This window comes from Daphnia carinata, chromosome 4 (assembly GCF_022539665.2).
Source record: "Daphnia carinata strain CSIRO-1 chromosome 4, CSIRO_AGI_Dcar_HiC_V3, whole genome shotgun sequence".
Taxonomy (NCBI): domain Eukaryota; kingdom Metazoa; phylum Arthropoda; class Branchiopoda; order Diplostraca; family Daphniidae; genus Daphnia; species Daphnia carinata.
In genome coordinates this window covers 5,962,186-5,989,772 of record NC_081334.1, presented here as the reverse complement: position 1 = coordinate 5,989,772, position 27,587 = coordinate 5,962,186, and the positions used below count along the sequence as shown (strand labels likewise).

The following is a 27,587-nucleotide window of genomic DNA, read 5'->3' as shown; positions in this document are numbered from 1 at the left end:
TTTTTTCCGAGTTTGCATAAGCTTCTTTCGTCCCAGTTTTGTGCTGGTATTTAAAAGCTAATCGTGACACGGTATTTCAAATTGAATATCACTAGGCTATTCCAACCCCCCCCCCCCCCTCCCTGTTGTCAGATTGCCAAAGCATCGAGAGAAGCTCTAAATAAATCGTGAGCGGAGATGGATTTTTATGTTGAGTAACGTATAGTGCGGGTTGTTTTTATTCCCGCTCTCTCTATCTGTCAGCCGTTTCCCCTGTGTGTTAAACATTAAACGACCGATTAATCTCTTGGCACGCTGTAAAGATCGTTATGTAAAAGCAAACGGACGCGGGTTGGCCCCACAAAATGTGTGGGCCCATCATCCGCACGGCTGGCCGGAATAAAAATTTGTTTATTTTAATTAAACCTCTTCCCCCCACCCCCCCCCCCATTAATTGTTATGATCTTCTTTTTTCGGGTGTTTTTTAAACACACGGTTGGAGAATAGCGTATTTTTTTTTGTGTGTGTGAATGAAATAGACATACCTGAAGGACGACGCTTTCCGGATGAGAGATGACGCTGGCGGGTATTTGAATCTTGTAGAAGCGCTCGAGGAACTCTGGCGCGTTGTCGTTGACGTCGTCGACCTTCACCACGACGCGCGTGCTGGATGAGAGCGTGGGATTGCCGTTGTCGATAACCATCACCTGGAAGAACAGAGCGTTGATTACAAACGGTCAAAATGGAAAAAAAAAACATTTTTTAATTTGAAAAAGAAAATGCAAATTTAGACACACGACCATTTCAAAGACGACAATCCTAATCGATCCTTTCGCAGTTGGAAGGGGGGGGGGGAAACGCATCCATCAGAAGCGAAATGGAAACAGCGGGAATACTTCCGTTCCAGGATTTCTTTTCCTGCCCCCTTCTATTCTTAAAAAAAAAAAAAAAAAAGAAACTCGTGCGGGAGGGATGCGCGGAGAGATCCCCTCACGCGCGTGCCGGAAGCCGAGAAAGAATAAATGAAACTTTGCGTCGAACGAAGAGCGAGGGCGAGAAACATTGGATAGCTCCACGAATGAATATTTCAGAGATGCACACAATCAGTTTCTCCTCCCCCCCCCCCCTCCCCAACAGCTCACGGCACACACTTGGGGTATCTTTCACGCTCCTAATTTTCACGACGTCTGCCCTAAAACTTTGCGTCGGGATCAACTTTTCGGCTGCAAAACTTCTACCTTATTTTTTATTTATTAATTTTTTGGAAAATTTTCATCAACTTTGCGTTTCATCCTAATGAACAAGGCAGTACAGCCGAGTGTTCCAAAACCATTTCGCAGCGAAAATTCAGGTCGCTTTGAATTAGAAACGTGCCTCCTCCCTGTTGAAGAGTTGATAGCGATAGTTCTAGTCTAACGAACATCTCGGCTTGTCTATCGGCGATTGTTGGGCGGAAACATAACTGAATGCCACGATGCATTCGACGTTGCGACGAAAACATTCCATTCTTTCCTCGTCTCGCGATCGTCTGATTTCGATAGAGTATAAAAAATAATCGTTCTATTCGACATTCTTTCCTAGACCTACGCACTTTACGAACGTCCAATTCTTTTTTTTTCTTTTTTTTTTTATATAACGCATAACTCAAACTTTTGGGAATCAATATAAAGCCTTGCACTAGTAAACTTGTAGCCTCCCCCTCCCTTTCTAGTCAGAGAAATGGGGAAGTAAGAGAGAGAGTATGTGAATATGCTTTTCGATATCAATCCAATTTTCGTCAACACTAGAACTCGGGGAAAAAAATGGAATCACAAACGGCGAAAAGAAAAAAATGTCTTTATTGGATCCGACAGACTTTTCCCTCCGTTCGCCATGTTTCCTCCTTCCCCCTCTGTTAGACTCTCGCTCCCCACCCCCCGCCCCGTCCCCTAGCGTGAGGCAAAGCCTACGGTTGTAGAGGGCCAGCCACATTTAGATAGTAAAAGACTTTATCTCCCCCGCAGACACCATTTTTAGACGTTTCAATGGAAACCAGATGCGTTTTTGTGTGTGCCTTCCGTTTTTTGTTCCTCGCAACACAAAAGTTTTAAAAACTTTGTTGTCTCTCTTACCTCTAAAATGTGTTCCGTCAGATTCTCGCGGTCCAGTCGCCTTCCAGTCGTCGTAATATTGCCTACGGTTCGAAAAAAAAAACAAACACAGGTGCTATTAGTCACGCATTGATATCGAGTTATTACTCTTAGATATATCAAAAATGTCAAAAAAAAACGAAACAAAATAATCTATGGAAAAAAAAAAGAGAAACCCTGCAGCGCATAGTGTTAGAGGACAGGGGTAATATCAAATCACTCCCGACGTTCTTCCTGATACTTTTTTTTTTTTTTTTTTTCCGTTAACGTTCCCTCCTCCCTGCCCCCATCACGACCCCCCACTATTTAGATATAGGATTAACACGACGTTGTCAGACAGCGTCGCTGGGAGTAGTAACAGCCATCGATCGAAACATGGAGGCGACAAAGATAGAAAAGAGGAGGGTGACAAGGTCTTCGTCACTCTCCCCAATTTTCGTTGGTACCAGAAAAAAAAAAGATAAAAATATATAAGAATTAAAAAGAAATAGGAAATGAATACAAAAAAATCTTTAGCGATTGAAGGTAAAAAAAAGAAAAACAATTTTGCAGTTAACTTTGGGGCTAAAAAAGCTTCCAGCTGGAAACGCGTTTGCCTTTGCTACTCGTCCGAATGCGTAATTAGATTCATCACGCGGGCACGAGGATACGTAGATGCTACCTGCAGGGTCAATCATTCCCCTCCCCCTCCTTGATTTTTACCCCCACAAAGAAACTTGGGTAACTTGTAAAGACTCAATCAAGTCTCTTGCCTCTCTCTCTCTCTCTCTCTCTAACTCGCTTTTCTACTTCTTCTTCTTGCCCATCACAAGAAAAAAAAAAAAAAAAAAAAAAAAAAAAAGGGAGTAGGGGAAAATGAAGAAGCTGGACCGGATTTTCCCTCCGTCCTTCCGTATCCTCGAGTTACGTTTACTGAGTAATAAGATGTCGACTACAGCAAGAGTGCGCCATGTCCGGATTAGAGTTCCTGTTACTTATATCCTCTCCCCCCTTTAAAAAAAGAGTCCGTACAATAAAAAGATGTGTACGTGTATGTGTGTTAGTGCTGTGCAATGTTCCCTTTTTTTTTTTTTTTTTTGGCCGGGGCTTATACACGATCCCACTACCCCGCCGCGTTCATTACACGAAGAAAAAAGAAAACAAAACAAAAAAAGGATATGTTGCCAAACTTCTTGAGCTGATTAGGAACATTGCGAATTCAACTTTCAGTTGCGGGTTTTGGCTTTCTATTAGATGAAAAGTAACGGATAGGGGAAGGGGGAGGGGTTTTGGGTGGCGAGATGAAAATGTTCTTAAGAGAAGATGATGATTTATGGGAGAAGAAAATAAACAAAAAAATTATGTTTAAAAACAAAAACATACCCGTGTTAGGATCAATGTCAAAAAGGCTCTGCGGATTGCCGGCCTTGAGTTGATAAGTCAACTTGGAGTTGCGATCGCCGTCAATGGCCGTAATGCGAACGACGGGCGTCCGAGGCGGCGAATTCTCAGAGACGTGGACCCAGTAGACGGGCTCGGTCGTCAGGGGGATGTGATCATTCTCGTCCAGCACCTCGACAAACACCTAAAATAAAAATCACGATTAAAAAAAAAAAAAAATGAAGTGCAGGCATAACAATCAAACGGCACGATGATGATGACGAATGACTGGAATTTCAAAAGAAAAACAAAAGGGGAGGGGGGGGGGACGAAACGTTTGAAAATCAAAGAGGCCAAGGCGGTCACGCTCGACGTCTTCATCGCAGGGCATTTCACGAAATCCAATGAAAATCAAACGAAAAAATGTGTTGATGCTAATCGATTTGGCCTACCAGTCGACCCAGTTAATCTCGTAACGGATTACTATCGATTGAATACATAATAAAGCGCGGCGTAGTAGATTTAAGTATTTAAAAATAATAATAAATAATATTCTAAGGCGATCCCCAGCCGCAAAGATCATCGGCCCTCCGGGGAAACTGAACTGCACCGAAACACGTTCCGTGTCACAGCTGCTAGTGCCGGAATTTCCCACAAGAAATCCATCCTGACGGGTCATAAATCTCGCCGTGACTTGACGCGTTTTCAATCAAACAATAACAAAAAAAAAAAAAAAAAAAATCGGGATGGAATTACATGTTCACAGAGAAAAAAAAAAAAAAAAGAGGGCATCCTTTCACCCGCAAATGTTTTCTCCTTCAACAGGTAAACGTACGTCCCGAGAAAAAGTAACGATCCCGCACCATTTGCCTCGTGATCCCATCAAATTAATTCCATTTTTTTTTTTTTTTGCTCAGTATTCTTCGAAACGATGTAAGAAAAAACTCGTGACGGTGATTTCACGTACGCAAGAGAGAGGGATCGTTACTTAATTTATAGTAAACAACACGAAATCATCAACTTTCCCTCCGATTCTCCCGAGTCGATCGTCCCTCTCTCTCTCCCGGGTTTGTGAAATAAAATTTCCCTTTTGAAATTGTCAAGTGATGTTACGACATCGTACGATCCCCCATTTGAAAAGAGAATTTTTTAGATGCTTTTGAACTGAAAAGAAAAACTGTTTATCTTGTCGACTATAAATACGTTGAATTCTATTCGGAATCCCTCCCGTTCGTGGCTCGAGGACATTTATATCCTTCAGTAAAGCGCTTTCTTGCTAAGCGATCGCATTCACCCTCTCGTAACTCGTGAAAAAAATAAAACGGAAATAAAAAGAAAGAGGAGGGGGGGGGGGGATGGAACAACTAGCCACTAAAAGGAGAATCGAATGTGAAAATAGAAAGGGGATTTTCGATCCACCCACAAACGCGAATGGAGTGTCTGGCAGGTGTGTACGTGCTTCTATTCGAATGCCTGGTCACGAAAGGGACACCTTCCCCTTTCTCAATAACATGGACCCAGAATTTTTCTTATTTTTTTCTTTTTTAATACACGACAAATCAAAATCAAAATGAAACTGGAAAGGTAGACAAAATATAATGGTAGCAAGTATTTTTTATTTTATTTTTTTTTTTTTAGCGGCAAGGTGCGCCCTGCTCACGGCACATCGTTCTTCCCAATCGTAAATCGGAATGCACGCGGATGGGGAATCCTATTGTGAGGGTCGGGACAAGCTTAAAGTTATTCCTTTCATCTTTCTTTTTTTTTTTTTTTTGAAATTTGTTTTTGTTTTTCGTGAATAATGCTTTATAAAATAAATATAGAATAAATAAAAAAAGTTCACACGACAACTTACCTCGATGGATGCGGAAAGAGTGACGATGCCGTGATCCTGGGCAACGACCGTCAGCCAATAATGCGGTGTAGTTTCACGATCCAGCACGGCTCGAGTTCGGATCGTGCCTGTTTAAAATATTCAACAACAAAAAAGAGAGAAATGATTAAAATTGCCAATTTTCTGAACGTCGGGTTGAACACACAAGTCGAAAGAGCGCAAACTCATCAACGATTTGAATGAAAACGTGTTTGTTTTTTACACGAACTTCGTGTAACTGAAATGAAATAGAAAAAGGAGAAGGGGGGGGGAGGAAAAAAAACAAGCCCATCCGAGTGGGAACCAAGAGAGCAGTTAATACCGTCAACAGCTGCAAATACACACGAGCAATTCAACGTGAGTCGGCACACGACCGCGCCAGTGAAAAACATGGGCCTGCGGATGATTGGTGTTGCAAACCGGACGGAGGGAATCTAGGCGAAGGTAATTTATTGCCATTTCATTTCTCTTTTTTTTTTTTTTTTTTTTTGTTAAAAAAAAATATATATATATATGTACTATCGACGTGTGTATGGGAGGGATATATAGATGTTACACACTCCTTTCTCACAGCGGTAGTACTGTACACACAGCGAGATAACTCCTGACGAGTCTATTAACTCTTTTTTTTTTTTCTACTTGAATTTTTTTTTTTTTTTGTTGGCTCGTCTTGGCTTCCATTTTTAGGAGCGGCATCCTCATCTTTTGCTAGTTTTTTTTTTTTTTTAGTACCACGTGACGTTGATCGATAACACTGGCGCCCAACAAATTATTCCCAATTGGTCTTCTCGTGAACGTTCCTCAAAACGATTCGAAAAAGAGTTAAAAATGGGAAGCAGTTGTAGAAATACTAATCAAAAAATTACGAGCCTGAACGCGCGGGAAATTCAAACGTTCCCTTTTGAATTTCTGTGTTCTTCTTTAAAAATAGAGAAGAAGAAAAAAAGAGAGAGATCGCCAAGTGTGTGAACAAGGCCAAAAGTCCAATCTCTATCCTCGCACAGATACAACGAAAATACTTCAAAGAGCGAGAGAAAAAAAAAAAAAAAAAAGAGGTTATAATGGTGAGCCCAAAAGTCGCATAGTATCGTGAAGGACCTCCCGCAGATCCCTCAAAAGAATAATAATAATAATAATAATAATAAAAGGGGGCATTGCCAGTTGTTGTTTTTTTGTGTGTGTGTGTTCATTTTCTCGCATGGGTCGTCCACTTATTTTATCTACCCCGACGATCAAAATGATGATCATCTCGATAGATCTACGACCTATAACGATTGATGACATTTCAAAGTTCAAACAGAATACAAAAGAATGAGCAGCGGTACCGAACACATAATAAATGACTGCAAGCAATCGAAAAGATACCGGTCGTTTATCTGTCGTCTACACACACTAGAGATCCGATATTGAATGATGATACTGTCAAAGAGAAAAAGATCTACAACGTCGAACAAATACTGATAATAAAAAAAACATCTTTTTTTTTTTTTTTTTTTTTTTTTTTTGCAATCGCTTGATTTTTATCCATTCATTTTGATTTCCTAACTTTTACATTTCGATGTTTAAAAGAGTCTTGGTCCTGTCACAATTTTCATTCCTGAAAATTACATTCACCGCCGAAGGCAGTGGATTACGAAGACTTATGGACGTACTCAACAACAACAAGCACTTCATTAACTCTCTGCACCGTAGATATAATGTCAACTACCACAGCTGCACTATAAAAAAAAAAAAAAAAAAAAAAAGAAAGAATCGTGAACGAAAAAAAAGAGTTCATAAATAAAAAAAAAAAATTAAAAAAATACTGAAACTACACGCTGAGATTTAAACCATCGTCTTCATCACGCAAGTCCCTGCTAAGCTTTTGTGGGATTTCATCAAAAGCGTGTGAGATTTGAATAAAACGGAAAATATAGGGCACATAGAGATGAACGAAAAATACGGGACAAAACAGATGGCGTTGTCACAAAGAGATTCTTTTCTTTTAAAGTTCAAAAAGAAAAAAAGAAAAAGAAATTCCATTTAACGTGTACAGTACATACGCACACTTACTTAACGGGGGCGGGGGGAGGCTTTTTGTGTTCAATCCCCGTGTGTGTGTGTGTGTGTGTGTGTGTCTTGTGTTTGATAAGCCGACCTCAATTCCGTTGGGTGCAGCTCTCTCACGAGCTCAAGAGCCGAGAGCATTTGACTCTACAACTATTTTCTACAATCTGTCTCTCTTTGGCCGTGACGTGTTCACAAGGTCTAGCGCCGGTGCATTATGTCACATGTTGTGCACAAGTACCGCGGGACTAACATCCTCGCAAACGATACACCATTTTGTCCCTGTGAGTCCGGGGGGCCTATTTTTATTACTGGTCATTATTAAAATTGAGAATGAAAAAAAAAAAAAAAAAAGAACTTGTTGCGACATGAGTGATCTTTTCGGCCGTCGGACAAGTGCTAGGTAACACATGACTAATCGACACGTGTATGTTTATTTGCTAAAAAAATGTTTCCTCATCTCTTTTTCTTTCAAATTCAAACCCCAATGGCGAAATAACGAACGTCCATCCGGGTAAATAACCCATTGCTGTCGGTTCTCTTTCTTTTTTCTTTTTTTTTTTTTTTCTTGTCTAATAATAAACGAATTTCACAAGCCTATTCAACGTGAAATGAAAAAAAAAAAAAAATATTATTTTCATTCTAATAATAAAGAAAAAGAAAAGATGATGTGCGTGTGTGTGTGTGTGTGTGGTCTGGTTTTCTTTTGCTTTCCCTCTTGAGTTTGGTTGGGGTCACGGACATACAAAAAAAAAAAAAAAAACCAGGAGACGTTCCGCTAGTTTTTTTTTTTTTTTTTTTTTGAATCCCGCGTTCAACATTCCTGTGCTATTCTTCCCGCGCGTTTTGAAGGGGGAGGGAGAGAATCCTCACCTATCTATTTGATGCCCTTGTACTAGTGCGCTAACCGCAGTTTCACCCGAAAAATGCGCACTGGTGCGGTGGGAGGGATAGACCAACGGATCAACCTCAGAAATAAGAGCGAGGACGAACAAACGGTGCAATCTACGTGTCTGTGTGGGCTATGAATAGGACCGAGGGGAGAAAACTAATGACTTTTACAGATTCCTTTTTTTTTTTTTTTTATCCACCATAAAATATTCCAATAATTTTGCTCGTCTCCAGAAATTCCAGTTGCTCGAAAAAAGAGAGTCACGTAATGGCCAGGGCCTACAAAAATCCCTCTTTTTTTTTTTGTTATTTTTTTTTTCGCCCTTTTTTATTTATAAACAAATGAACAGGAGGATGTTTAGGGGAGTTAAAGCACACAGAGTCAAGGGATTATCAGTGATTAGCTTAATGGAACGAAGACCACCATTCTATAACGGGCCTCAGCTAAGTCCCTTGCATTTTTTACTAGGCATAACAAACCCAGCGACCTGGTCGAGATTGTCCTGATTTTCTTTTTTCCCAAAATTTTAATTCCTTTAAAAAAAAAATACACATACTGTATATATATGTATATATATATATCTTGTAAATTTCCAAAAATAAAACATTCTACAAAAGTTTCTTGTAGGCTGGCTGCGGGTTTTTAGTTACTGTAGAGGTTATCATCAGACAGTCCATAAACATGCAGCGCTGGTCGGGACTGACGGATTTGTAGGGGAATGAAAAAGAATTTTTGAAAAAAAAAATAATAATAATAAAAATAAAAGAACAAGAAAAGAAATCGGCAGAAAAAAAAAAAATCTTAAAAAAAGAAATGAAACAGAAAAAAAAAATGAGGCGTCCCGGCGAGGTACTTTCAACACCGGTACCTCCCTTATCCACCAGCTCCGACTGCGTGACATGAAAAATGATAAGACAACTATATGTGTGTGTGTGTGTGGAACAGACGAGAGAATAAAAGGGGAAGAAAAAAGCTGAGAGTCATATAAAATCACGAGCAGCTCACGGAGTGCTGGACATATTTCACTGGCAGATGAAGACGAAGATGTGAAAAGAACATGAAGATGGACATAAAAAAGAGGCCGAACACTTTTTCCTCACTCGGTGCACCAGCAAAAGAAGGGGAAAAAAAAAAAAAAAACTTATTGTCTGCATAAACATAAATAACAGCAGATTCTACGGTCACGAAGTTCCTATTTTCGCTACAACTCTGCAAACAAGTTCCATCTTCTTTGCTAGTACACCCCCCCCCCACCTACCGATGATGAAGTTTCTCTCCCGTGACCAAACCACACACACATGAAAAAAAAAAAAAAAAAAAACTCCCGAAATAACAAACACCAACCACACAAAAGTTAGATAAAAAAAAAAAAAGAAGAAAAGAGAGACACGCGGACATAATCTTTGTGGACTTTCGAACAACTCCACCCACTGCCAGAGCTTCTTTCTTTTTTCTTCTTCTTCCCTCAATTGACAGACAAGTGCCTGCGTGTGTCGTCGCGTGATGGATCCATCGGCTCTAACGACGTGATTGGGATCCCCCCCCCCCTTTTTTCCCAAAACCCAACGACCAAGAAAGAAAAAAAAAAAAAAGAACAAGTTTCTACCCCATAAAAAGAATTCCATTTTCCGTAAAGATTCCAAACAAATAATAATTCAAAAAATTTCCGAAAATCATTATTATTATTACTATTAGTAATTGAACGCAAAAACGAACGAAAAAAAAAAAAAAAAACGCAGAAAAAGAAAGAGGAGTGTGTCGTGTGTTATTAGCTCATTTAAATATTAGCACGACGGGATGGGTAACACGTTTTTTTTTTTTTTTTTTTTTCTTGCCGAGTAAAGAGGAAGATCCAATGGCGCGTTTGATGATGATGATAGGGTAGCGAGCTGTTAAAAAAAAACCCACGGCGGGAGAAATCATCAGACACTGGCAACCACCATCATCATTATTGTTATCATCATCATCACGAGAAAGAAAGGAAAAAAAAAAAAAAAAAAGAACGGCGGCATATGCGTCAGACTGAGCGCACTCTCTTCTTCTTCTTGGCTTTTTGTGTGTAAGTTAGGATGTTAACTATCTTTATAATAGCGACGCGGGTCGATCGGCATCACCTGGTGTGTTGGCTAATTCCAGCTCCAAGGCTGTACACGTTAATTAACCATTACGGGCCAGGTATACGGCAACGGGGACGAAAAGTACATCCGTTAAAAGAAGACGTCTTCTTTTTAGACAAGCAACATAGATCGACAGACAAGAAAATAAAACGAAGGAGAACGATCTCAGAAAGAAAGAAAGAAAGAAAAAAAAAAGGGACCGTCAAATCCATCAACTGGCAAAAGGGAGGATCCCATTCGTTCCGACAGATCACATCTAAGGTGAAACAACAATAACAACATCAACAACAACCCCCCCTTCAGAAATAAAAGAAGAAAAAAAGTCGAATCCAGCGTAGACAGATCGCCTTAATTATCCATCAGATTTTGTTCTTTTATTTTTCAAACCGGTTTTAGACGCATGGTGGCGGCGTCTACGATTTTTCACACCAATCAACCGAATCCCATTTTTTTTTCTTTTTAAATAAAGATTAGGCAACATTGACCAAGTACTCAACGGTCTTAAAAAAAAAAAAACATTTAGCCGTTTATGTACTTGAGCGGGTTGTTTGCGGGATGCTAAACGACATGGGGGGAAAACTTGCGTGAAACTCAAACGAAGACGATCGCGGGTAATCAAACAAAATGGCGAAACGCCAACAGCCACAGACTCGAGTCCCATTAGGTAGAGACGAAATATAAAGAAGAAAATAATAATAATAATAATAATAATAACAAAAAAAAAAAAAAGAAAAATTCCTCCTCCTGGCGTCGCTACATGCAAATGATTCTCAACCTACGGCCAGGGACACGGTCGACTTGCTATATAGGAACCGACATATCCATAAACAAAAATTTTTCGTAATAGAATCATGAAAAAAAAAAAAAAAAAAGAGAATTTATCTTTTTTTTTTTTTTTTTTTTGCTGTGTGTGTGTGTGTGTTTCTTTTACAGCGTCGGCGGCGGCGGTTGTGTCCACGACTAACGAGACTCCCGCCGAGCACGCGCAGCAGTTTCACGGCTAACTTCATGTTCATATTTCCTTGGCTCTCTTTTTTTATCATTTGGACATGGGCGAAACAACCTCACTCTCTCGGTCATTATCATCTCCTCTATATTATTTTATTTTTTTTTCTCAAGTCAGACGAAAGAAATCCTGAATTCTTAAATAATTTGTAGACTTGATCTGAATATGTATATTTATTATATCCCCCCCCCCTCTCTCTCTCTCTCTTGTTTTTCCTAAACACACAAAAGGATTTAAAAAATTCGCTATTGCCATCGCCAAGACAACGAAAAAAATGTTTGCTGGTGGCTCGCCAAAAAATGCAGCATCCACAGAGTTTTGTTTCTCATAGTATGTGGGAAAATATGTAAAGAAAAAAGAAAAAGAAAAAAAAAAAACTCTTTTACGAGTGAATAAATCCAACAGCCTTGTCATGTCTTCTGCCCTTAACTAAACCAAAAATCTTTTTTTTTTTCCTCATCTTCGCTCTGCTTTTAACGCTGTCTTTATTTATTGCCATCAGCTTCAAAGGCCAATGAAATGTCCTCTTGCGTTTTCAGCAAAAAAAAAAAAAAAAAAAAAAACTACACTACAAGAGATCGCGTGAACTAGCGCCATCCATCATCGCTGTGTGATTAGTATGGGAAGCCAGTTGGTGGCCAGTGCCCAGTGATTTGTGTAGGCTGGCAACAAGGTCAAGAAGACCTTCTCACCTGGAATGCGCATCTCTTTAACATTGAAGATGCCTCCTCCGCCCTGTTTTTTTTTTTTTTTTTTTTTTTTTTTGTGAACCACATGCACACGAGATGGCTAATATGGCCACAGCATTTCCTGCCCCTTTGCCCCCACTGCGGCTGTATATCAGCTGGCGTTTTGGCTGTCTGTGAATCCTTTTGTGAAAGTGGGGTTGTTTTCTTTTATTTATTTATTTTTTTTTTGTGTGTGTGGAAAAAAATTTCTTCTTCAGTTTGGCTGTCTTGCGAGAAGGTAACAAAGATAACAATCCAATCAGATGGAGTTTTTTTTTTTTTTTTTTTTTTGGGAAATGTTTTTTTAACAGCCACCGTTTGTACCCAAATAGGACCGAACCCGTGTCTGCGTCTCTTCTTTTGTTTGTAGGTTCTCGTTTCTCCCTTAACCATACTGGGACAACAAGAAAAACCCTCAAAAAGTATCGAGAATAAAATAAACGGATAGTTATCTCTTTCTTCTCTGCTGCGCTGCAGGCAGAAAAAAAAAAAAAAAGAAACATCGTCCAAGATGATGATCCCCCCCCCCCCCAAAAAAAAACAAAAAATTATGTTTTCCTCGTTTCTGTCGTAGAAACAAAAGGAAATCATCCGCTCAAATTCAGAGTTCAATAAAAAAAAAAAAGGTCGAGATCAGACTTTTCTTTCATGTAATACATACACCGCTCTGACTTTGTTTTTTGTTTTGTTTTTTTTCTAGCTCCTCCTACCCGACCACCTCTTCTTATTTCCCTTTAAATAATAAAAGAAAAAAGAAAAACGCAACGGTATTAAAAACGATTATCTCCTTTCAGATGGATTTGACACGAAATGTTGTTGTTATGCCATTGCACCAAGGAAAAAAGAGGGGGGAGGGATACTATCCTTCTAAATCTAACCGTTTTCTTCCTTTCCCACCGATAGCGGCAAATGATCAACTGATGAGCGTGAGAGAGCCGAATGGCACGTCCGGCCAAAATTTCAAACGAGAAGAAAATGCGCAATAGAAATAATGAACATGAAAATTCGACACGACATTGTTGTTTTTTTTTTTTTTTTTTCATATCGGTGTAGCCGAAAATAAAAAAAAATTTATTGTTATAATCATTTCGGCTTTTGTTGTTTGATTAATGCTCCGTGCTTCATTATCTGCAGAGTTTGCGCAATGCGCCTAAGCTTTTCTTAACGAGCCTCGTACAGAAAAAGGGCATAGGGAACTGTAACACTAACTCACTAACGACATGTGTGTTTTGCGTAAAAGGCCAAACAACAGAGTCGAATTCCCGAGTCAAAGTGAATGGCCTCTGTCGGACGAGGGGGGATTTTTTAAAAGGGAAACGGACAGACGGGGACGCGCTAAGATTTTAACTCGGGATCATTTCGTATATCAAACGTGACACGGAGAAAAACGCAGACTCAAAAAAAAAAAAAAAAAAAAAAAATCTGAAAAACTTGCGACACACAATCTTTGCTCGATGCGGGAGCGTGAGGCTAATTGAATGAACCTCCCCCCCCCCCCCCCCCCCGACAATGAGAAATGTTTCTGGTTTTATAGGCACAAAAAGTCTAACCGGGTGAGTGTGAAGAACAAAGAGAAATGTAAATTCTTAATTAGTCGGAGAAGTGCTCGACCTTGTTGCCAGTTCTTGTTCCATTATAGAAGACAAAGTTTTCGCCGACTGTGTGTCAGTCCTTTTCTTTTTTTTTTTTCTTTACACACACACAATAGTACGTTTATGTATTCTCGATCCCTACTCCGCCTACACTCGTATTTAATAGTCTTTGTACATCGCCTCTCCCCCCCCCCCCAAATCGTGAGTAACGGAACCTTCCCCTACATTCATATACTCTTCTTTATTCCTTTTCTATAAAGATATACGTACGGTCATGATAAGGGATAGAGATCGTTTGTAAAAAAAAAAAAAAAAAAAAAAAAAAACCCCAATGTTCGATGACATCCACTGCCTCCTGCAGACCTGCGCGTCTACCCTCCCTAGCCTTAAATACACACACGATCCCCATCGTAGAATCTACCCCCCCCGAAATTACACAATCTCTCCGCTTTTTTCAAGTGATGGCCAATGTTTTTAGGAGAGTGAGTCATGCAGACTCTTTTTACAAGTGAACCCCCCTCCAAATCGATACAGCCATTTTTCTTTCATCCCTTCATGATGGATCTCTTAATAATCTACCTTTCTCTTTCTCTCTCTTATTACACCCAAAAGATTAATTCCTATATATATATATTTTTTTTTCGTTTAAAAAAAAAGGGGGGGGGGGGAAACGATTCCTAATCACGCGATAAGAACGAAACGAAAAAAAAAAAGGAGAGTGGGTGGGCAGACTGATTGGGTTCACACTTCTCCCGGGGTGGTATTCTTTGATTGGCTCCGCAAACGGTTACCCCGACTTTCTACGTTGATTATCCTTCGATTAAAGCTTGAGCAACTTCGCTTCACATATAAATGCCTATCACTCTTACGTCGTGTTTTTGCCCTTACTTTTATTCGGCAGTTCCCTTCCCCCCTTCCAGTGAAGAAGAAAGCGAAGGGAAAAGAAGAAGAAGAGATCGATATCGATGTTCTGAACCTCCCCCGCATCCCAAACCTCCCCCCTCCCGCTCGTCCTCTTTCCTTACCCCCAAAGGAAACCCCCCTCCAATGTGCATAGTAGTAAGTCGACTATATTCTTCCTCATTTTTGTTCATCGGAACACTACGAGAGGGATTGAGAAGAGCTTTTACATGAATCTCCCTCCCCCCCTTAGGTTCTAGTGACCTACACCTACCCTTATTATACGCCACCATATACGTCATCTGCCCGTTTTTTTTTTTTTATTTTTTACATCAAACCCCTATCCGATATCGCTGTGTAAAGGCTTACATCCTATTGTGTGTGTAGAGAGAAAAGAATCAGCGTGAAATGAGCTTTTCGTTGAGAGCTTGATGAAGCTATTCGACTGGTCCTTCCTTTTTTTTTTCAAAGAAAAATAGCCTTTAAAAAGATACACATCCGAATTCATTCGCAAACATCCCCTTTGAAACATCCCGTTTTCAAAAGATCTTTTTTTTTTTTTTTTTTAGAAAAATCAAACCCGTCGCAAGATGTTTCCTCCAAGCCAATCCGGGATTTCGATCTTCTTCCGATTCGAAAAGAAAAAAGGAAAAAAAAAAAAAAAGTCCTCCCTTTATTTAAGATGGCGATTATGGATGTCGTCGAGAAGCCCAAACATCGTTGACTGAACCCAATTTCACATTCAACAGTTTCTCTTTTACATTCCTTTTTATTCCCCACCAAAACATCAAAAGGGAAAGAAAGATTTCTTTTTCCCTTATCAAAAAAGATGCGACATTCATCGCTCGAACGAATCAAACGATCCGTCGTAATGTCGAGGAATTCCACATGGCGAGTACACATCGCGAGCAGCCACAATCATTTGGCTTTAAAAAGAAAAATACGTAACGTCAAAGTCGTTTAGATGACATCAACAAAACTATCGTGAAAGCATCAATGTCTGAGCTTCCCTGTCGCTAAAAAAAACCCCACAAAAAGCGAAATTCAACCAATTGAAATGCGCGCGTATGTCAAAAGGCCATCGGAGTTTGTAATGCGGCAGATTAAAATCGAGAGCGGATGTCTCATCCCACCCTCATCTCTAATTTTCCTACATCATCTGAATAGTGGGGGGGGGGGGATGTTCTCTTTTAATATATGATCAAATGTTTGTTTACTTGACCTGCGGGTAACCTTCTTTCAATCCATCAGCTCTCTGTGTTCTTCCCCTCCCGTATGCAAACCACCCCCATCGACTTCAACATGTAAAGTAGACCGCCCTTGCGATGTCTTTTTTTTTTTACCTATTGGATTTGAAACCGTTCCATTTCTTACCCCCCCCTCTCCCAAAAAAAAAAATAATTAATAAACGAAGCAACCCAGAAAAAAAAAAGAAGAGATCGGGGCCAATTGAAACGGAACAACAACACACAAAATGTGATGGAAACGTATCAAAACATAGTCAGCTGTGAAATGAACAAACCGAGTCTGATTTCTCGGTAATCAATTGATACCAGAGCACCTGGAATGGTATTCATATCGATCATTGGGGGGGGGGGGGAGAACAATCGCCATGGCAACTGCTTTCTTTTTGCACACACACACACACACACAACCGAAATGGGAATGAAATGCTCAAAGTAACAAGTTTGTTATTGTTCGCCTCCATCGATAAAAGAAAAAAGGAAGAAGGTGCAGACGGAAAGAAGAGACGCGGCGCCATCGAGACGGATCTCTTCCAGAAGCCCCAAACAACTGCCGATCAAGTGAACTTGAGATATTCGATTGAAAAAAAAAAAAAAAAGAACTGAATCCCTTCGTCTACATTCTTGTTTTTGACTCAAGAGTATCTGGACGGATGGGGGGGGGGGGAGTGCATAGTCCACATTCATCATTTATAAACTATTCTGATGTTACAGTAGCGCATTGCAATATGTGCGCAGTATACCGGAAATATGAAAGTCCACTTGAATCGACTGTCTTATTGGATAAATAAAATAAAAAAAAAAAAAAAAGAAAACCGGAGCGGTCAAACATTTTGAATGAGGGGGGAAATGGTCGGAACCTACAAACGACAAATAGAGCAAATGAAAAATAAATATTGGTTTGATTTCAAAAATGTGTGTTTGTCGACACGAGCCGGTACTTAGTCACGCGTCCACGCATGGCTTCGGCCCAAGTAAAAATGACCGCAAACCACATTTTTCAATTATGCCTCTGCCGCCTAAATTCTCTAAAAATCAAACCAAACTTCAGAAAATCTAATCTTCATCAAAAATTACCAATTTTTTTTAAAATTTTTTTTTTTTTCGGGATGATTAGGTTCATGTCGTGATTCATTGCTGTGCGTAACAAAGCCCACACACAAAAAAAACAAAAAAAACAAGTACTACGAGACCGCATCCTGTCGGATTCAGTACGGAAGTGACTAGGACATCAACAGCGTGACTCCCATAACGTACATCATCCAACCGTTTATCTATTTGCTTGTTTTCAGCCCTCCACCTAACTCCTCTTTATCCTCCCCTTTCGGAAACGTCACAAAAAAAAAAAAATACATAAAAAAAAAGGGAGCGAGAGAGAGGGGACTCAAAAGACAGAGAGGATCGTTCAGGGAGATGATGTCGAACAGGACAAGAAGTACCAGTCGTCCCAAATGCAATAATCATATCCTTAAAGGAAGAAAAAGAAAAAAAAAAAAGGGAAACGAGACGAGATTTGCTTGTAACGGGAGCGTGGACGGAATAAAAGAAAAAGAAAAAGAGATTGACTTGTGATATTTCGTTTCACAACTTGTGTATACGTAACGTCGTTTGTTTTTGTTGTTACTAGTTGTTTTGCTATAAGGTATTCAGCGACGGCAATCTCAATCTCTTGTCAAAGATTGTAAATCCAGTTCAATAAACATGAACGGAAACGGGTTGTTAACTTGTCCAATCTCCTTTTTCCGTCCCCCTTTTTTTTTCCATCCCGCTTTTCCTCCGGATACATTAGACCATCACACCGTCTGCTGTTTTTTTTTTTAAATGTGAATTTTCTCTTGGGCTCAATCTATTTTGTTCTTTACTAGCACAGCAAATGAAGCTAGCGATTCATAAGACATAGCCACTTTGAATTTTGGAAGCCATTACATTTTTTTTTTTTTTTAAACGGGACTGCTAATCAACGTGAAATCGGAAGCCTCTTTTGCTGTAGGTAAACGTATTTGATTTTTACTTTCTGTGACTGATGACCTACAATCTCGACAACATAAATACGCCAGAAATAAATTAAAACATCAAAAGAAAAAAAAAAAAAAAAAAAACAGCTGTTGCGTTGTGATGGATCCAGCCAGAGGGAATTAAGAAAGAGGACCACCCCGAATTGTATCTCTTTTTTTTTTATTATTATTACACTAACTCTTTGCATGGAGGTAAAGGAAAGAAATGTGACGTGGACATAGGAGAGACTCGAAAGCATTATTATTATGATTATCATTATTATTGAACACGCAAAAGAACTAACGAGAAATCAAGACTGTACTTGACTAGCAGGGGCCACCCTCCCTCTCTCAAAGGAGGAACAAAAGAGGAAATAGGTAGCAGAGTACGATAGGCCATTCAAACGAACAATTCATCCTTCCCACCCAAAAATGTAATCAAGATCTTGAATAGAAGGCCGTCCTTTTTTTTTTTTCAAAATAAATGGGGCTAAAATAGTACAACACACGGCCAAAAAAAAAAAAAAAAGAAATTCAAGAAGATTTTTGGAAATTCAAGACCGGAACTATATAATAAGGCCGGCTGTTTCACGTTGCCTAGACACTCGATACGGATTCCATCCGCCCATCCCACTTTACTTGTCCGGCCCCAATTATATGAAGAGTGGGATTCGATCGAGACCGGTTTCTATACAACAACACAACAACAAAAAAAAAAAAAAAAAGACGGACACACATCCATTCCTTTTCTTTTAAAGAAGTCGCATCTATCCTGTCAATCTTCAAATGGCAGCTGTTCCAAAATTTTCAGGAGGGTGAAAACAAAACAAATCTAGGTACCTACAAAGAGATAAACACCTTTCCTTTTGGTTTAGGAATTTATCTTTTCTTAACGATCGCAGTCGATGATTGTGTACGTTTCTTTCCCATTCTTTACTTCTTTCTTTTTTTTTTTTTTTTCTGAACCATTCGATTATTGACAGGGACACAAACGGAACAATGGCGAGGGTTTTTTTTTTTTTTTCTTTCCACTGGCAACGCCGTACACGTTTGCATTCCCGCGGCCTCACAGCTGTGCTTTTTTCTTTCTGGAATTGCCCTTTGCCGTTTGTTGGGTTGACCTCAAGAAAAACAGACGGCGGCCGTCTCAGTGTAAACACACAAATAATCACACACAAAAAAAAAGAGGGGGGAAGGATTTGAACCGTGTCAAAACAATAATATCCCACCACCCCCAACGATTCCCTCCGCCATAACTCGAGATCAAATATGATGTTTTTCTCCTAAACAAGGGCAAGGCAAAATAAAAATGGGTGCCATTGTTATTGTTCGTCTATGGTCGCCCCTTAGTTTTTCAGGTCCCGAGGCTTTAAAAAAAACCCGAAAATTAAGAAAGAAAAAAAAAAGAACAGTACAAAAGAGAAAAAAAAAAAGAAGAATGACGTACGGGAAAGGAAGTCCTATGTGTGTTTGTGACACGTGATAGGCGTGAGTTCCCGTTATGGAGCGTAGCTGAACTCCCAAACTTTTATTATTTTTTTTTTTTTTCGTCCCGATTCACTTTGACGCAGACTCCAACCGCAACAACAACAACAACCCTTACACCTTGTTAAATTTTTTTTTTTTTTAGAAAAAAAAAAAAAAGGAAAAGAATTGAAAACGAGGTGACACACACGACGTCACGCGTATTGAATCCCGCATTGCCAACAACAGGAAAATAGAAAAAAAAATGAATTTCAAAATGGATGACGTCAAAAAATCGTGTCCCCGCCCAACCGATGGTATTGCGGTCACACGAATGTATAGATTCACCACAAACAATTAGGAAAAAAAAAATTTAAACAAAAGTCTCGGTCGTGAGTCACGCGGATCATGTTGGGAATTTGAAAAATCGGTCGTGAACAGCCTCCCCGTTTTTTTTAGTCGCTAAAAACAATACAATAAACGCAAAAACAAAGTTGACAGAATTAAACGGGATTCCTTCCCTCCGTTCAATTTCGGGAGTGCCAACAACAACAAAGAGCGCGGAAGTGGATGGAACGGCGGGACAATGTCATTCGCCCTAAAAAAAAAAAAAGAGGCGAACAACAACGAAAATAAAGATGGCCGCCCCCTTCGACGACGGACATGATGGATGTCCCAGAGAAGAATAAGACACACAAGAAAGTTGAACGAGAAAAAAAAAAAAAAAAAAAAAAAGAGCCGTGCCACATCACGATGGATGAGGAAGGGGGTGCATCCTCTGTCCGATCTGCGTGTGGTCGAATTTCGTGCGTTTCTTTTGTGTTGTACGTTGTGTGGATGTACCTGAACGTGCACTCTACACCATTCGGAGACAAATGAATGACGTCCGCTCTCTCTTTTACGCTTCCACTCGCTAGACACGCGGTCGTTATTGATTGCCTCCTGCCGTTTCCAACCCCCCCCCCCCCCCGTTTTCCCCTTGGTACGGTCATTAAATTGGGAGGGGCAAATGCTTTACAAAAAAAAAAAAAAAATAAAGTCCCGCAAAAGAAGGAAATCCCTAAAGAGAGAGAAATTGTGTTTGACAATCGACCGACAAAGTTTCTAGTTTAAAATGAATTTTATTTTTTATTTTTGCTTTTTCCTTGTCGCCTTTCTGGCTAGTTGCCAGTCAACACAGAGAAGCGGCCGCGACGAACGACGGCTGTTGTGATGATGATGATGTCGACTTTCCTTTTCCCCTGAAGCAAATTGGTCACTGGCCCAACACACCACCACCACCACCACCACCACTACCCAGGTAAATAAATCTATTTTGGAAGGCTTTCCGTTTAAAAACATACACAGACTGTGCTGGAACTTTGTGAAAAAACGTGTACACATTGGCTCCCCATTTTTGGTCCGTGACTTAATGATTACATTGGTCTCCCAACGCACATTTTTTTTTTTTTTTTTGTTTAGTTTAGAAAAGAAGAATTTGTTTTTCGAGAAATGCCTTTTAAATCAAATTTGAAAAAATGGCGACTTAACTGAGCGGATGAGGAAAGATGAATGGATTCGACTGACTGTCGGATGCGCAACCCTACCTTTCTCTAAATATTTAGTCTCCATCTTTATTATTTCTGTTGCTTTCGCTTTTAAGACGTCGCTGGCTACTCTAATTGATTATACGACAAGGGAGGGAGGGAGACGACTACTCCAACAACACCATCATCATCTTTTCTCATCCCAGATTATGACGTTATGGATTTTTGTTCGCTTGGCTGCTCGCCCAAAAGTCCATTTGGATGCAGACGCGAACGATGCGGACATGATGTTCATTAACAATTCCCACCTCTCTCTGTCGTTATTCAACGAATCAATTCAAATTGAAGCCAATCAGCAAGAAAATTCCCACAAAAAAATTGCGTTTCAAAAAAAAAAAAGAGAGGACCTTAAAACGAACCTAATGAGTTGAAATTTCTTGGAAAACCCACACACACAATGCCACTCGCTGGTAAGTGGCAAAAAGAAAAGGGGACCGGCAAACAAACACTCGGGAAATATGTACGAATGGAAAAACGGAACGAGGTGGAGACGGCCTCATTAAGAAAGTGCGTGTGGGACGACCCATTCAAAAAAAAAAAAAAAAAAAAAATAGTCCGTCAATGAATACACAAAAAATCGGCTGGGAAATTAAAAAAAAAAAAAACAAGAAACTGACCTTCATTGTCGATGGAGAAAAGGCCCAGTCCGGTGCCGCCGCGGATGACATAGGAGAGCCGGGAATCGTCGCCCGGGGGATCAGCATCGGTGGCGGTGACTTTGGCTACGATCGTGCCCGGCGGCGCGTTCTCACGCACGCTGGCCTCGCTGACAAAGTCCTCAAAGCGCGGAGCGTAGAGGTTCTCGTTGACGTCGACCACCTCGACGGCCAGGTAAGCTTCGCTGGAGAGGGACGGCGAGCCGCGATCTTTGGCACGAACCGTCAAATTGTAGACGGAACGGTCCTCAAAGTCCAGGCGACGTGCCAGCCGCACCGTTCCCGTCACTCGATCAATGCTGAAACGCTCCACCGTCGAATCGGACGCGTAGCTGGACGACAAGCTGTAACGGACGACGCCGCCGAGACCGAGGTCGGGATCCGTCGCTTGCACCAGAGCCACAACAGCTCCGACGGGCATGTCCTCGCGGATCTTGACCACTTGCCAGGGACGGGCAAAGCGCGGAGCAACGTCGTTGACGTCCAGGATTCTCACACGGACCAGTGCTTTGGACGTCAAGCCGGGACCGTTGGCGGACCCATCTCGCGCGATAACGGCGATCTCGTAGAAATCCTGACGTTCGCGATCCAGCTGGCCGGCGACGGTGAGCAGCCCGGTGTTTGGGTCGAGCTTCATGTCCGGCGAAGCTCCGCCGGCCAGGCTGAATGTGATTTTAGCGTTGTCGCCCTCATCCGCGTCGCTGGCGCTCAATTGGGCCACGGACGTGCCAATTTGGGCCGTTTCCGCAATGGAAACGCTAATGACGGGCCGGTCGAAACGCGGCGGATTGTCGTTGACGTCCGTGACGATGACGGGCAAAATCCTCCAGGCAGATTTCTGCGGCTGCCCCAAGTCGAAGACGGTCACATTCAGCGAATAGCCGGCCCTTTTCTCCCGGTCTAATTGGCCGGCGACTCGCAACAAGCCCGTCTCTGTCTCGATTTGAAAAGCCGAGTCGTCATCGCCTCCAGAAATGACGTACACTAACAGACCGTTGTAGCCGTGGTCACGATCTCTCGCCCTCAGGCGGATGAGCGCCGTCCCGCTCGAGACGGATTCATTGACACGCACCTAATTTGTTTACATTTTCCCAAACAATTTGTCCAGTTTTTAAAAACCACAAGCAAACAGCAGCAAAAAAACAACAACAAAAAAAACAATTGAACGGGAGAAACTGGTTCGTTACCTGGACGGGGAAATCGAAGAATTCTGGAGTGTGTACATTCTGGCCGTAGCGCGACGGAAGTGGAGGTAGTTCCGTGACCGGATCTGAATCATCAGCGCCCGTTTGCCTCTTGGCCGCCGCGTTCATCATCTCCAAGAGCTTTTTGCCGAGTCCGGTCTCTCGGCACTCGAACCGCGGCTCTTCCTCGCCTCGAAGGCCGGCCGTCAGATGAATTCGGATCGTCATAATGTCGGCAAAGTGTTGGCCGTCGGTGGCCGTCACGTTGACAAAGCGCTCGCTGATGCCGAGGTCCGAGAGGTCGCAGGCGACGCCGACGGCGCCCGACGACGAATCCAAGCTGAAACAGCCGTCCTCGTTGCCGGAAACAATGCGGTAGACGACCGAGTTGCCCTGATCGAAATCGACGGCCGATAGGGTCAGCAATTCAGAGCCGATGGGCGTCGTCCTCGGAACGCGTCCGACGCAGCCGACGCGCTGGAATTGTGGCCGGTTGTCGTTGACGTCTCGGACAATGACCGTCACCAACAGCTCCGACTGGCGTCTGTACGGAGTCCCCCAGTCCGAGGCGCGGATTTTCAGCAAGTACCTTAAACAAATAATAAAATTGTGTTAAATTTAAAGTCAGGACGAGAAATGCCATTGCAATCAGAGACGGACAATCAGGTTAGCCAATGTCAACACGTTCATCTGGCGAATGCCATGTGCCAAATTGCATAATAATAACGAGGTCCCTTGTCATTTACGTGTCTTTCACGTGAAAACGCGGGAAGTTTAAAATTCAAATTCCAAATCAATTGTTCAATTACCTTCGACGTCCAGTCTCGTAGTCTAACGTCTCGGTAGTGCGGATGGCTCCCGTGAAGGGATCCACTTCGAAAGGAACGGGCGCCAGATTGGCCAGGCTGTAACTAATGTACGCATTCTCACCAGCGTCGGCGTCTCGAGCCGTCGCTCTGGCCACTTCAGCTCCGGCTTGCTCATTCTCATCCACCTGTCATTTTTTTTATTTCGTTAGTTTTTTTTTTTTTTCACCATTAAAACACAAAATAATTCGGGAGGAATAAAAATAAAAACGAAACCTGGATTTCCAAGATGCCGCCCGGCTGCTGGTAAAAGACGGGATCGTTGTCGTTGGCGTCCAGGACTTGGACGGTGACTTTGGCCGACGATTGTTGACGAGTACCGGCCGTTCCTTGATCGATAGCACTCACAGTCAGTATGTGCTCGGCCCTCATTTCCGCGTCGAGCGGCAGGGCCGTGTAGAGAACGCCGCTGGTCGGGTTGATGCGAAAGTGGCCGCCTTGATTGCCGCCGACGATGCTCAGCTGGACTTGGGCGTTGCGGCCTTGATCCTCATCCGAGACTCGCAGACGGATCAAAGGCGTGCCCACGGGAGCAGTTTCAACGATCCGCACTTCGTAGTGCTCCCGATCGAAGACGGGAGCGTGATCGTTCCAGTCGGCCACCGTCACGTGCAGCGTGGCCGTCGAGTTGCGCGGAGGCGTACCTCCGTCCACGGCCCGCAGGGTCAGATTGTATCCCATGGGGGCCCGTTCGCGGTCCAGCAATTTCAGAACGGCAATGTTGAATTCGGCGCCATTGTTGCTGTCCGCCGCCAGCTGGCCGACGTTTCCGACTCGCTGGACGCGGAAGTATCCATCCGGATCACCGTCGATTATGTCCAGCGAGCGGATCTGGCCGCTGGGTCCCTGGTCGGCGTCTTCCACTCGGACGACGGCGTAGACGTCCACTTGCGACTGTTCCACAACGTCCGGCAGGTGACGGACGTGAATTTTCGGCTCGTGCTGATTGACCCTCATCACGTGCACGCGCACCCTGGCCCGCGACGCGGCGCCCACCACGGCCGTGCCCAGCTTGGGCCCTCGGTCATTAGCCAAAACCGACAGCTCGTGGAACGGCTGCTCGGCGAAGACGAGCGGCCTCGTCAACGAGATGACGCCCGTCAGCGGGTGAACGGCAAATTGCTCCGACGGCTCGGCCAGCGAGTAGTAGATTTCCCCGTTGACTCCGACGTCGGCGTCGTCGGCCTTGACCTGGACGAGCGAGACGTGCAGCGCCGTGTCCTCGGGCACGTTGACTTCGTATTCGCTCGGGTAAAAGAGCGGACTGAGATCGTTCGTGTCCAGGACGTAGACCCAGACGTCGGCCTCGGCGTCCGGCAGATCCGAATCGGATCCGTCGACAGCCGACCTCAGCATGGCCCTGATGCGCAGTTTGTGCAGGTCCGTCCTCTCGCGGTTGAGCACGTCCACCTGGCCCGTCCTCGTCCTCAGCAAGAGGAAACTGAAATCGCCGACTGTGCGCGATTCCGCTTTAAAGAGTTTGTTCTTGTCGCCGCCGATGATCCGATAGCGGATATCCGTCGCCGCTCCGGCTTCCGCCAACTGGATGCCCATCCGCTCCGTCTCTGGAGTGGCGTAGCTCTTGCCGATGTTGTTCTCGTAGATGGAGGCATTGTAGCGCGGTCGGGTGAACGCCAATTTCCGGCAATCAGCTAAACTGACGGCCACGCACAACACGACGAGAATTTGCATCCAGCTGGTCACTGCTGTGCCAAGTCGCCGCCTAATCAACTCCAACGGTCTCCTCCTCCTCCGCCTTCGTTTAGGCTCTTCAAGGTCCTTCATCTCGTCCATTGTCATCACGTCAGCCCCCAAACTCCTTTCAAAATATTTCTCTTTTCTTTTCTTTTTTGAAAGGAAACAAAAAGAATCGGGTTTTGTCCTTCACCTCGTCATATCTCGTTCAAGAATGTGGGTCCCTGAAAAAAATAAAATAAAATAAAATAAAATTCCCAAAATATAACATTTGCCTTCAAAAATGTTCCATTCAAATCGAATTCATTGTGTTAATGCGTGGCCCCCAAAAAAGAAACTCATTTTCTGGGGCTATTTGGTAGCATGTTTGATTGTTACATGTAAACACGCCAAACGAGAGAAATAATAACAATTTTACACGACCCAGTCCCAACTGGACTTTTTTCTCGTTTTGTGTTCGTTGAGGGGAAAAAAAAATCGACACCATTTCCGTGAGCGCGAGCGGAGCACGCACCAGAAACACGGGAGTCATAAAAAAAAAAAAACATTTTTTGGCTGCCGCCCACCTTTTATTTTTATTTTTTTATCTAACTATTACCATTCTGGTAGACATTTGCAATATGTTAGACAATGGCCGCAAGAGTCCCCCCCCCCCTTCTCGTATGTCGCCATATTCTTCCCATTCTTTTTTTTTTTTTTGGCACAAAAACAACAACATCTGAAACGCTTCCGGGCGGATTTTCTTTCACTCTCTTTTTTTTTTTTTTTTTTTTTTTGAAACAAAATTGTTTAAAATAGTTTTGTGTCGTTTCTTTAAAAAAAAAAAAAAAAAAGGAGGGGGAAATTTAAGTAAAACAAAAATGACCTGAAGCGCGGGAGAGAAAGAGAACAAGGCCTTTCTCTCTACCACCACTGAAGCTGTTTTTGAGATAATAACTCACGAAACTATCTCTTTTCATACACTCCCCCGCGGTTTCACCTTTTTTTTTTTCCTGACCTTTGCCTATCCTTGAAATTCAAAAGGAAGAAGGGGGAAAAAAATATTCACTTAGGGCGGTGGGCAGGTGAAAGATGACGCCGTCTACGCCTTTTTGGTGATCCGCATTTGGTCAAACGCGTCACAAATGGAGAAACACAAAATCCATTAAAACAAGTTCCAAATATTCCACACACATAAATAGGTAACCCGAGGCTTTGTTGTATACAAAAATTCGAAATAACACAGACGTCACAAAGACTCTATCTTGCTGGACGTTCAGAATAAGAAGTTAAAAGCTTCATACACACACACCGAGAGCAAAAGAGGCACTCACAGACGGACGCGCAACAGACAAAGAGAGAGGGTTCATTGAAATTGGAATCATTTTTTTTTTTTTCTTCTTTCTGAGGCGTGTGGTTAAACCATCGCTCTGGTTAAGTATTTCGTGTGTGTCGACTTCTCCATTTCAATAAGCGCTTTGATAGACGCATACGAGAAGATGAGAATAGATCACTAAGAGTAAAAAAAGAGAAACCAGACGCCTCTTTTTTTTTTTTTTGATAATTATTGAAGAAACGTTTAAAAAACACACGAGGGGTGGCGGCATATTATTTTTCTAAAAGGGGCAGCGTGAATAGCCTCGATACACAAAGCATTTCATTTTTGAACTTGGGAAAAAGGGCAGGGAGAAGGGGGACCACACCCTTGGTCCCGCGAGGGGTGGGATGTCTGTTACTGTTATTTACATCAACGATGAAAATTGTTGTGATAGTGAAGAGAAACTTTCTGGCTCTATTGTCCCTTTAGATTTTAATAAACGAAATGAAAAAAAAAAAAGACATTTTGACTGTCATTAATTTAATAATATGAATCAAGTCGGTTTTCAAAATGGATTTCACTTCTTCTTTTTCCTTTCTATTAATTTTCAATTAACTGTTAAATGCCTTCTTTTTACTTCATTTTAAACAGATGAAAATGATTGAACTCGGATTGAAAATAAAGATCTCGTCGTCCTTCAAAAATTACAAACTTTTTCGCTCTGTCGAGTGTTGCATAATAAATGCCACGAGTTGTTCGCCTCCCATCATCCTTTTTCTCCAAATCAAATAATCATCCAAAGTCGACATGAGGACGAGTAAAAAGAAATCAAATATTCACTTGAACTTCCCTCTAAAAAAAAGGCCCTTTAAAAGCTATTTTTTTTTTTATATAACTTTTGTCTGGTAGAACAAAACTCGGCCTCCGACATTTAAAACAAGAGCTATGCCCAACTTTTAATCTCAGACCTAAAAAAAAAG

General features: G+C 42.1%; 1 protein-coding gene across 1 annotated transcript in view; it reads right to left on the bottom strand.

Moving 5' to 3' along the window:
• The window catches only part of LOC130687296 (fat-like cadherin-related tumor suppressor homolog), a 46,728-nt gene extending 21,245 nt beyond the window's left edge, over positions 1-25,483 (bottom strand). Inside the window, 8 exon segments of the mRNA XM_059495167.1 lie at positions 525-686; positions 2,091-2,152; positions 3,471-3,672; positions 5,323-5,429; positions 21,527-22,637; positions 22,753-23,338; positions 23,559-23,743; positions 23,832-25,483. Coding sequence (XP_059351150.1) covers positions 525-686; positions 2,091-2,152; positions 3,471-3,672; positions 5,323-5,429; positions 21,527-22,637; positions 22,753-23,338; positions 23,559-23,743; positions 23,832-25,415 — 3,999 coding nt within the window. The 5' untranslated portion in view covers positions 25,416-25,483.
• Positions 25,484-27,587: the final 2,104 nt, after the last annotated feature.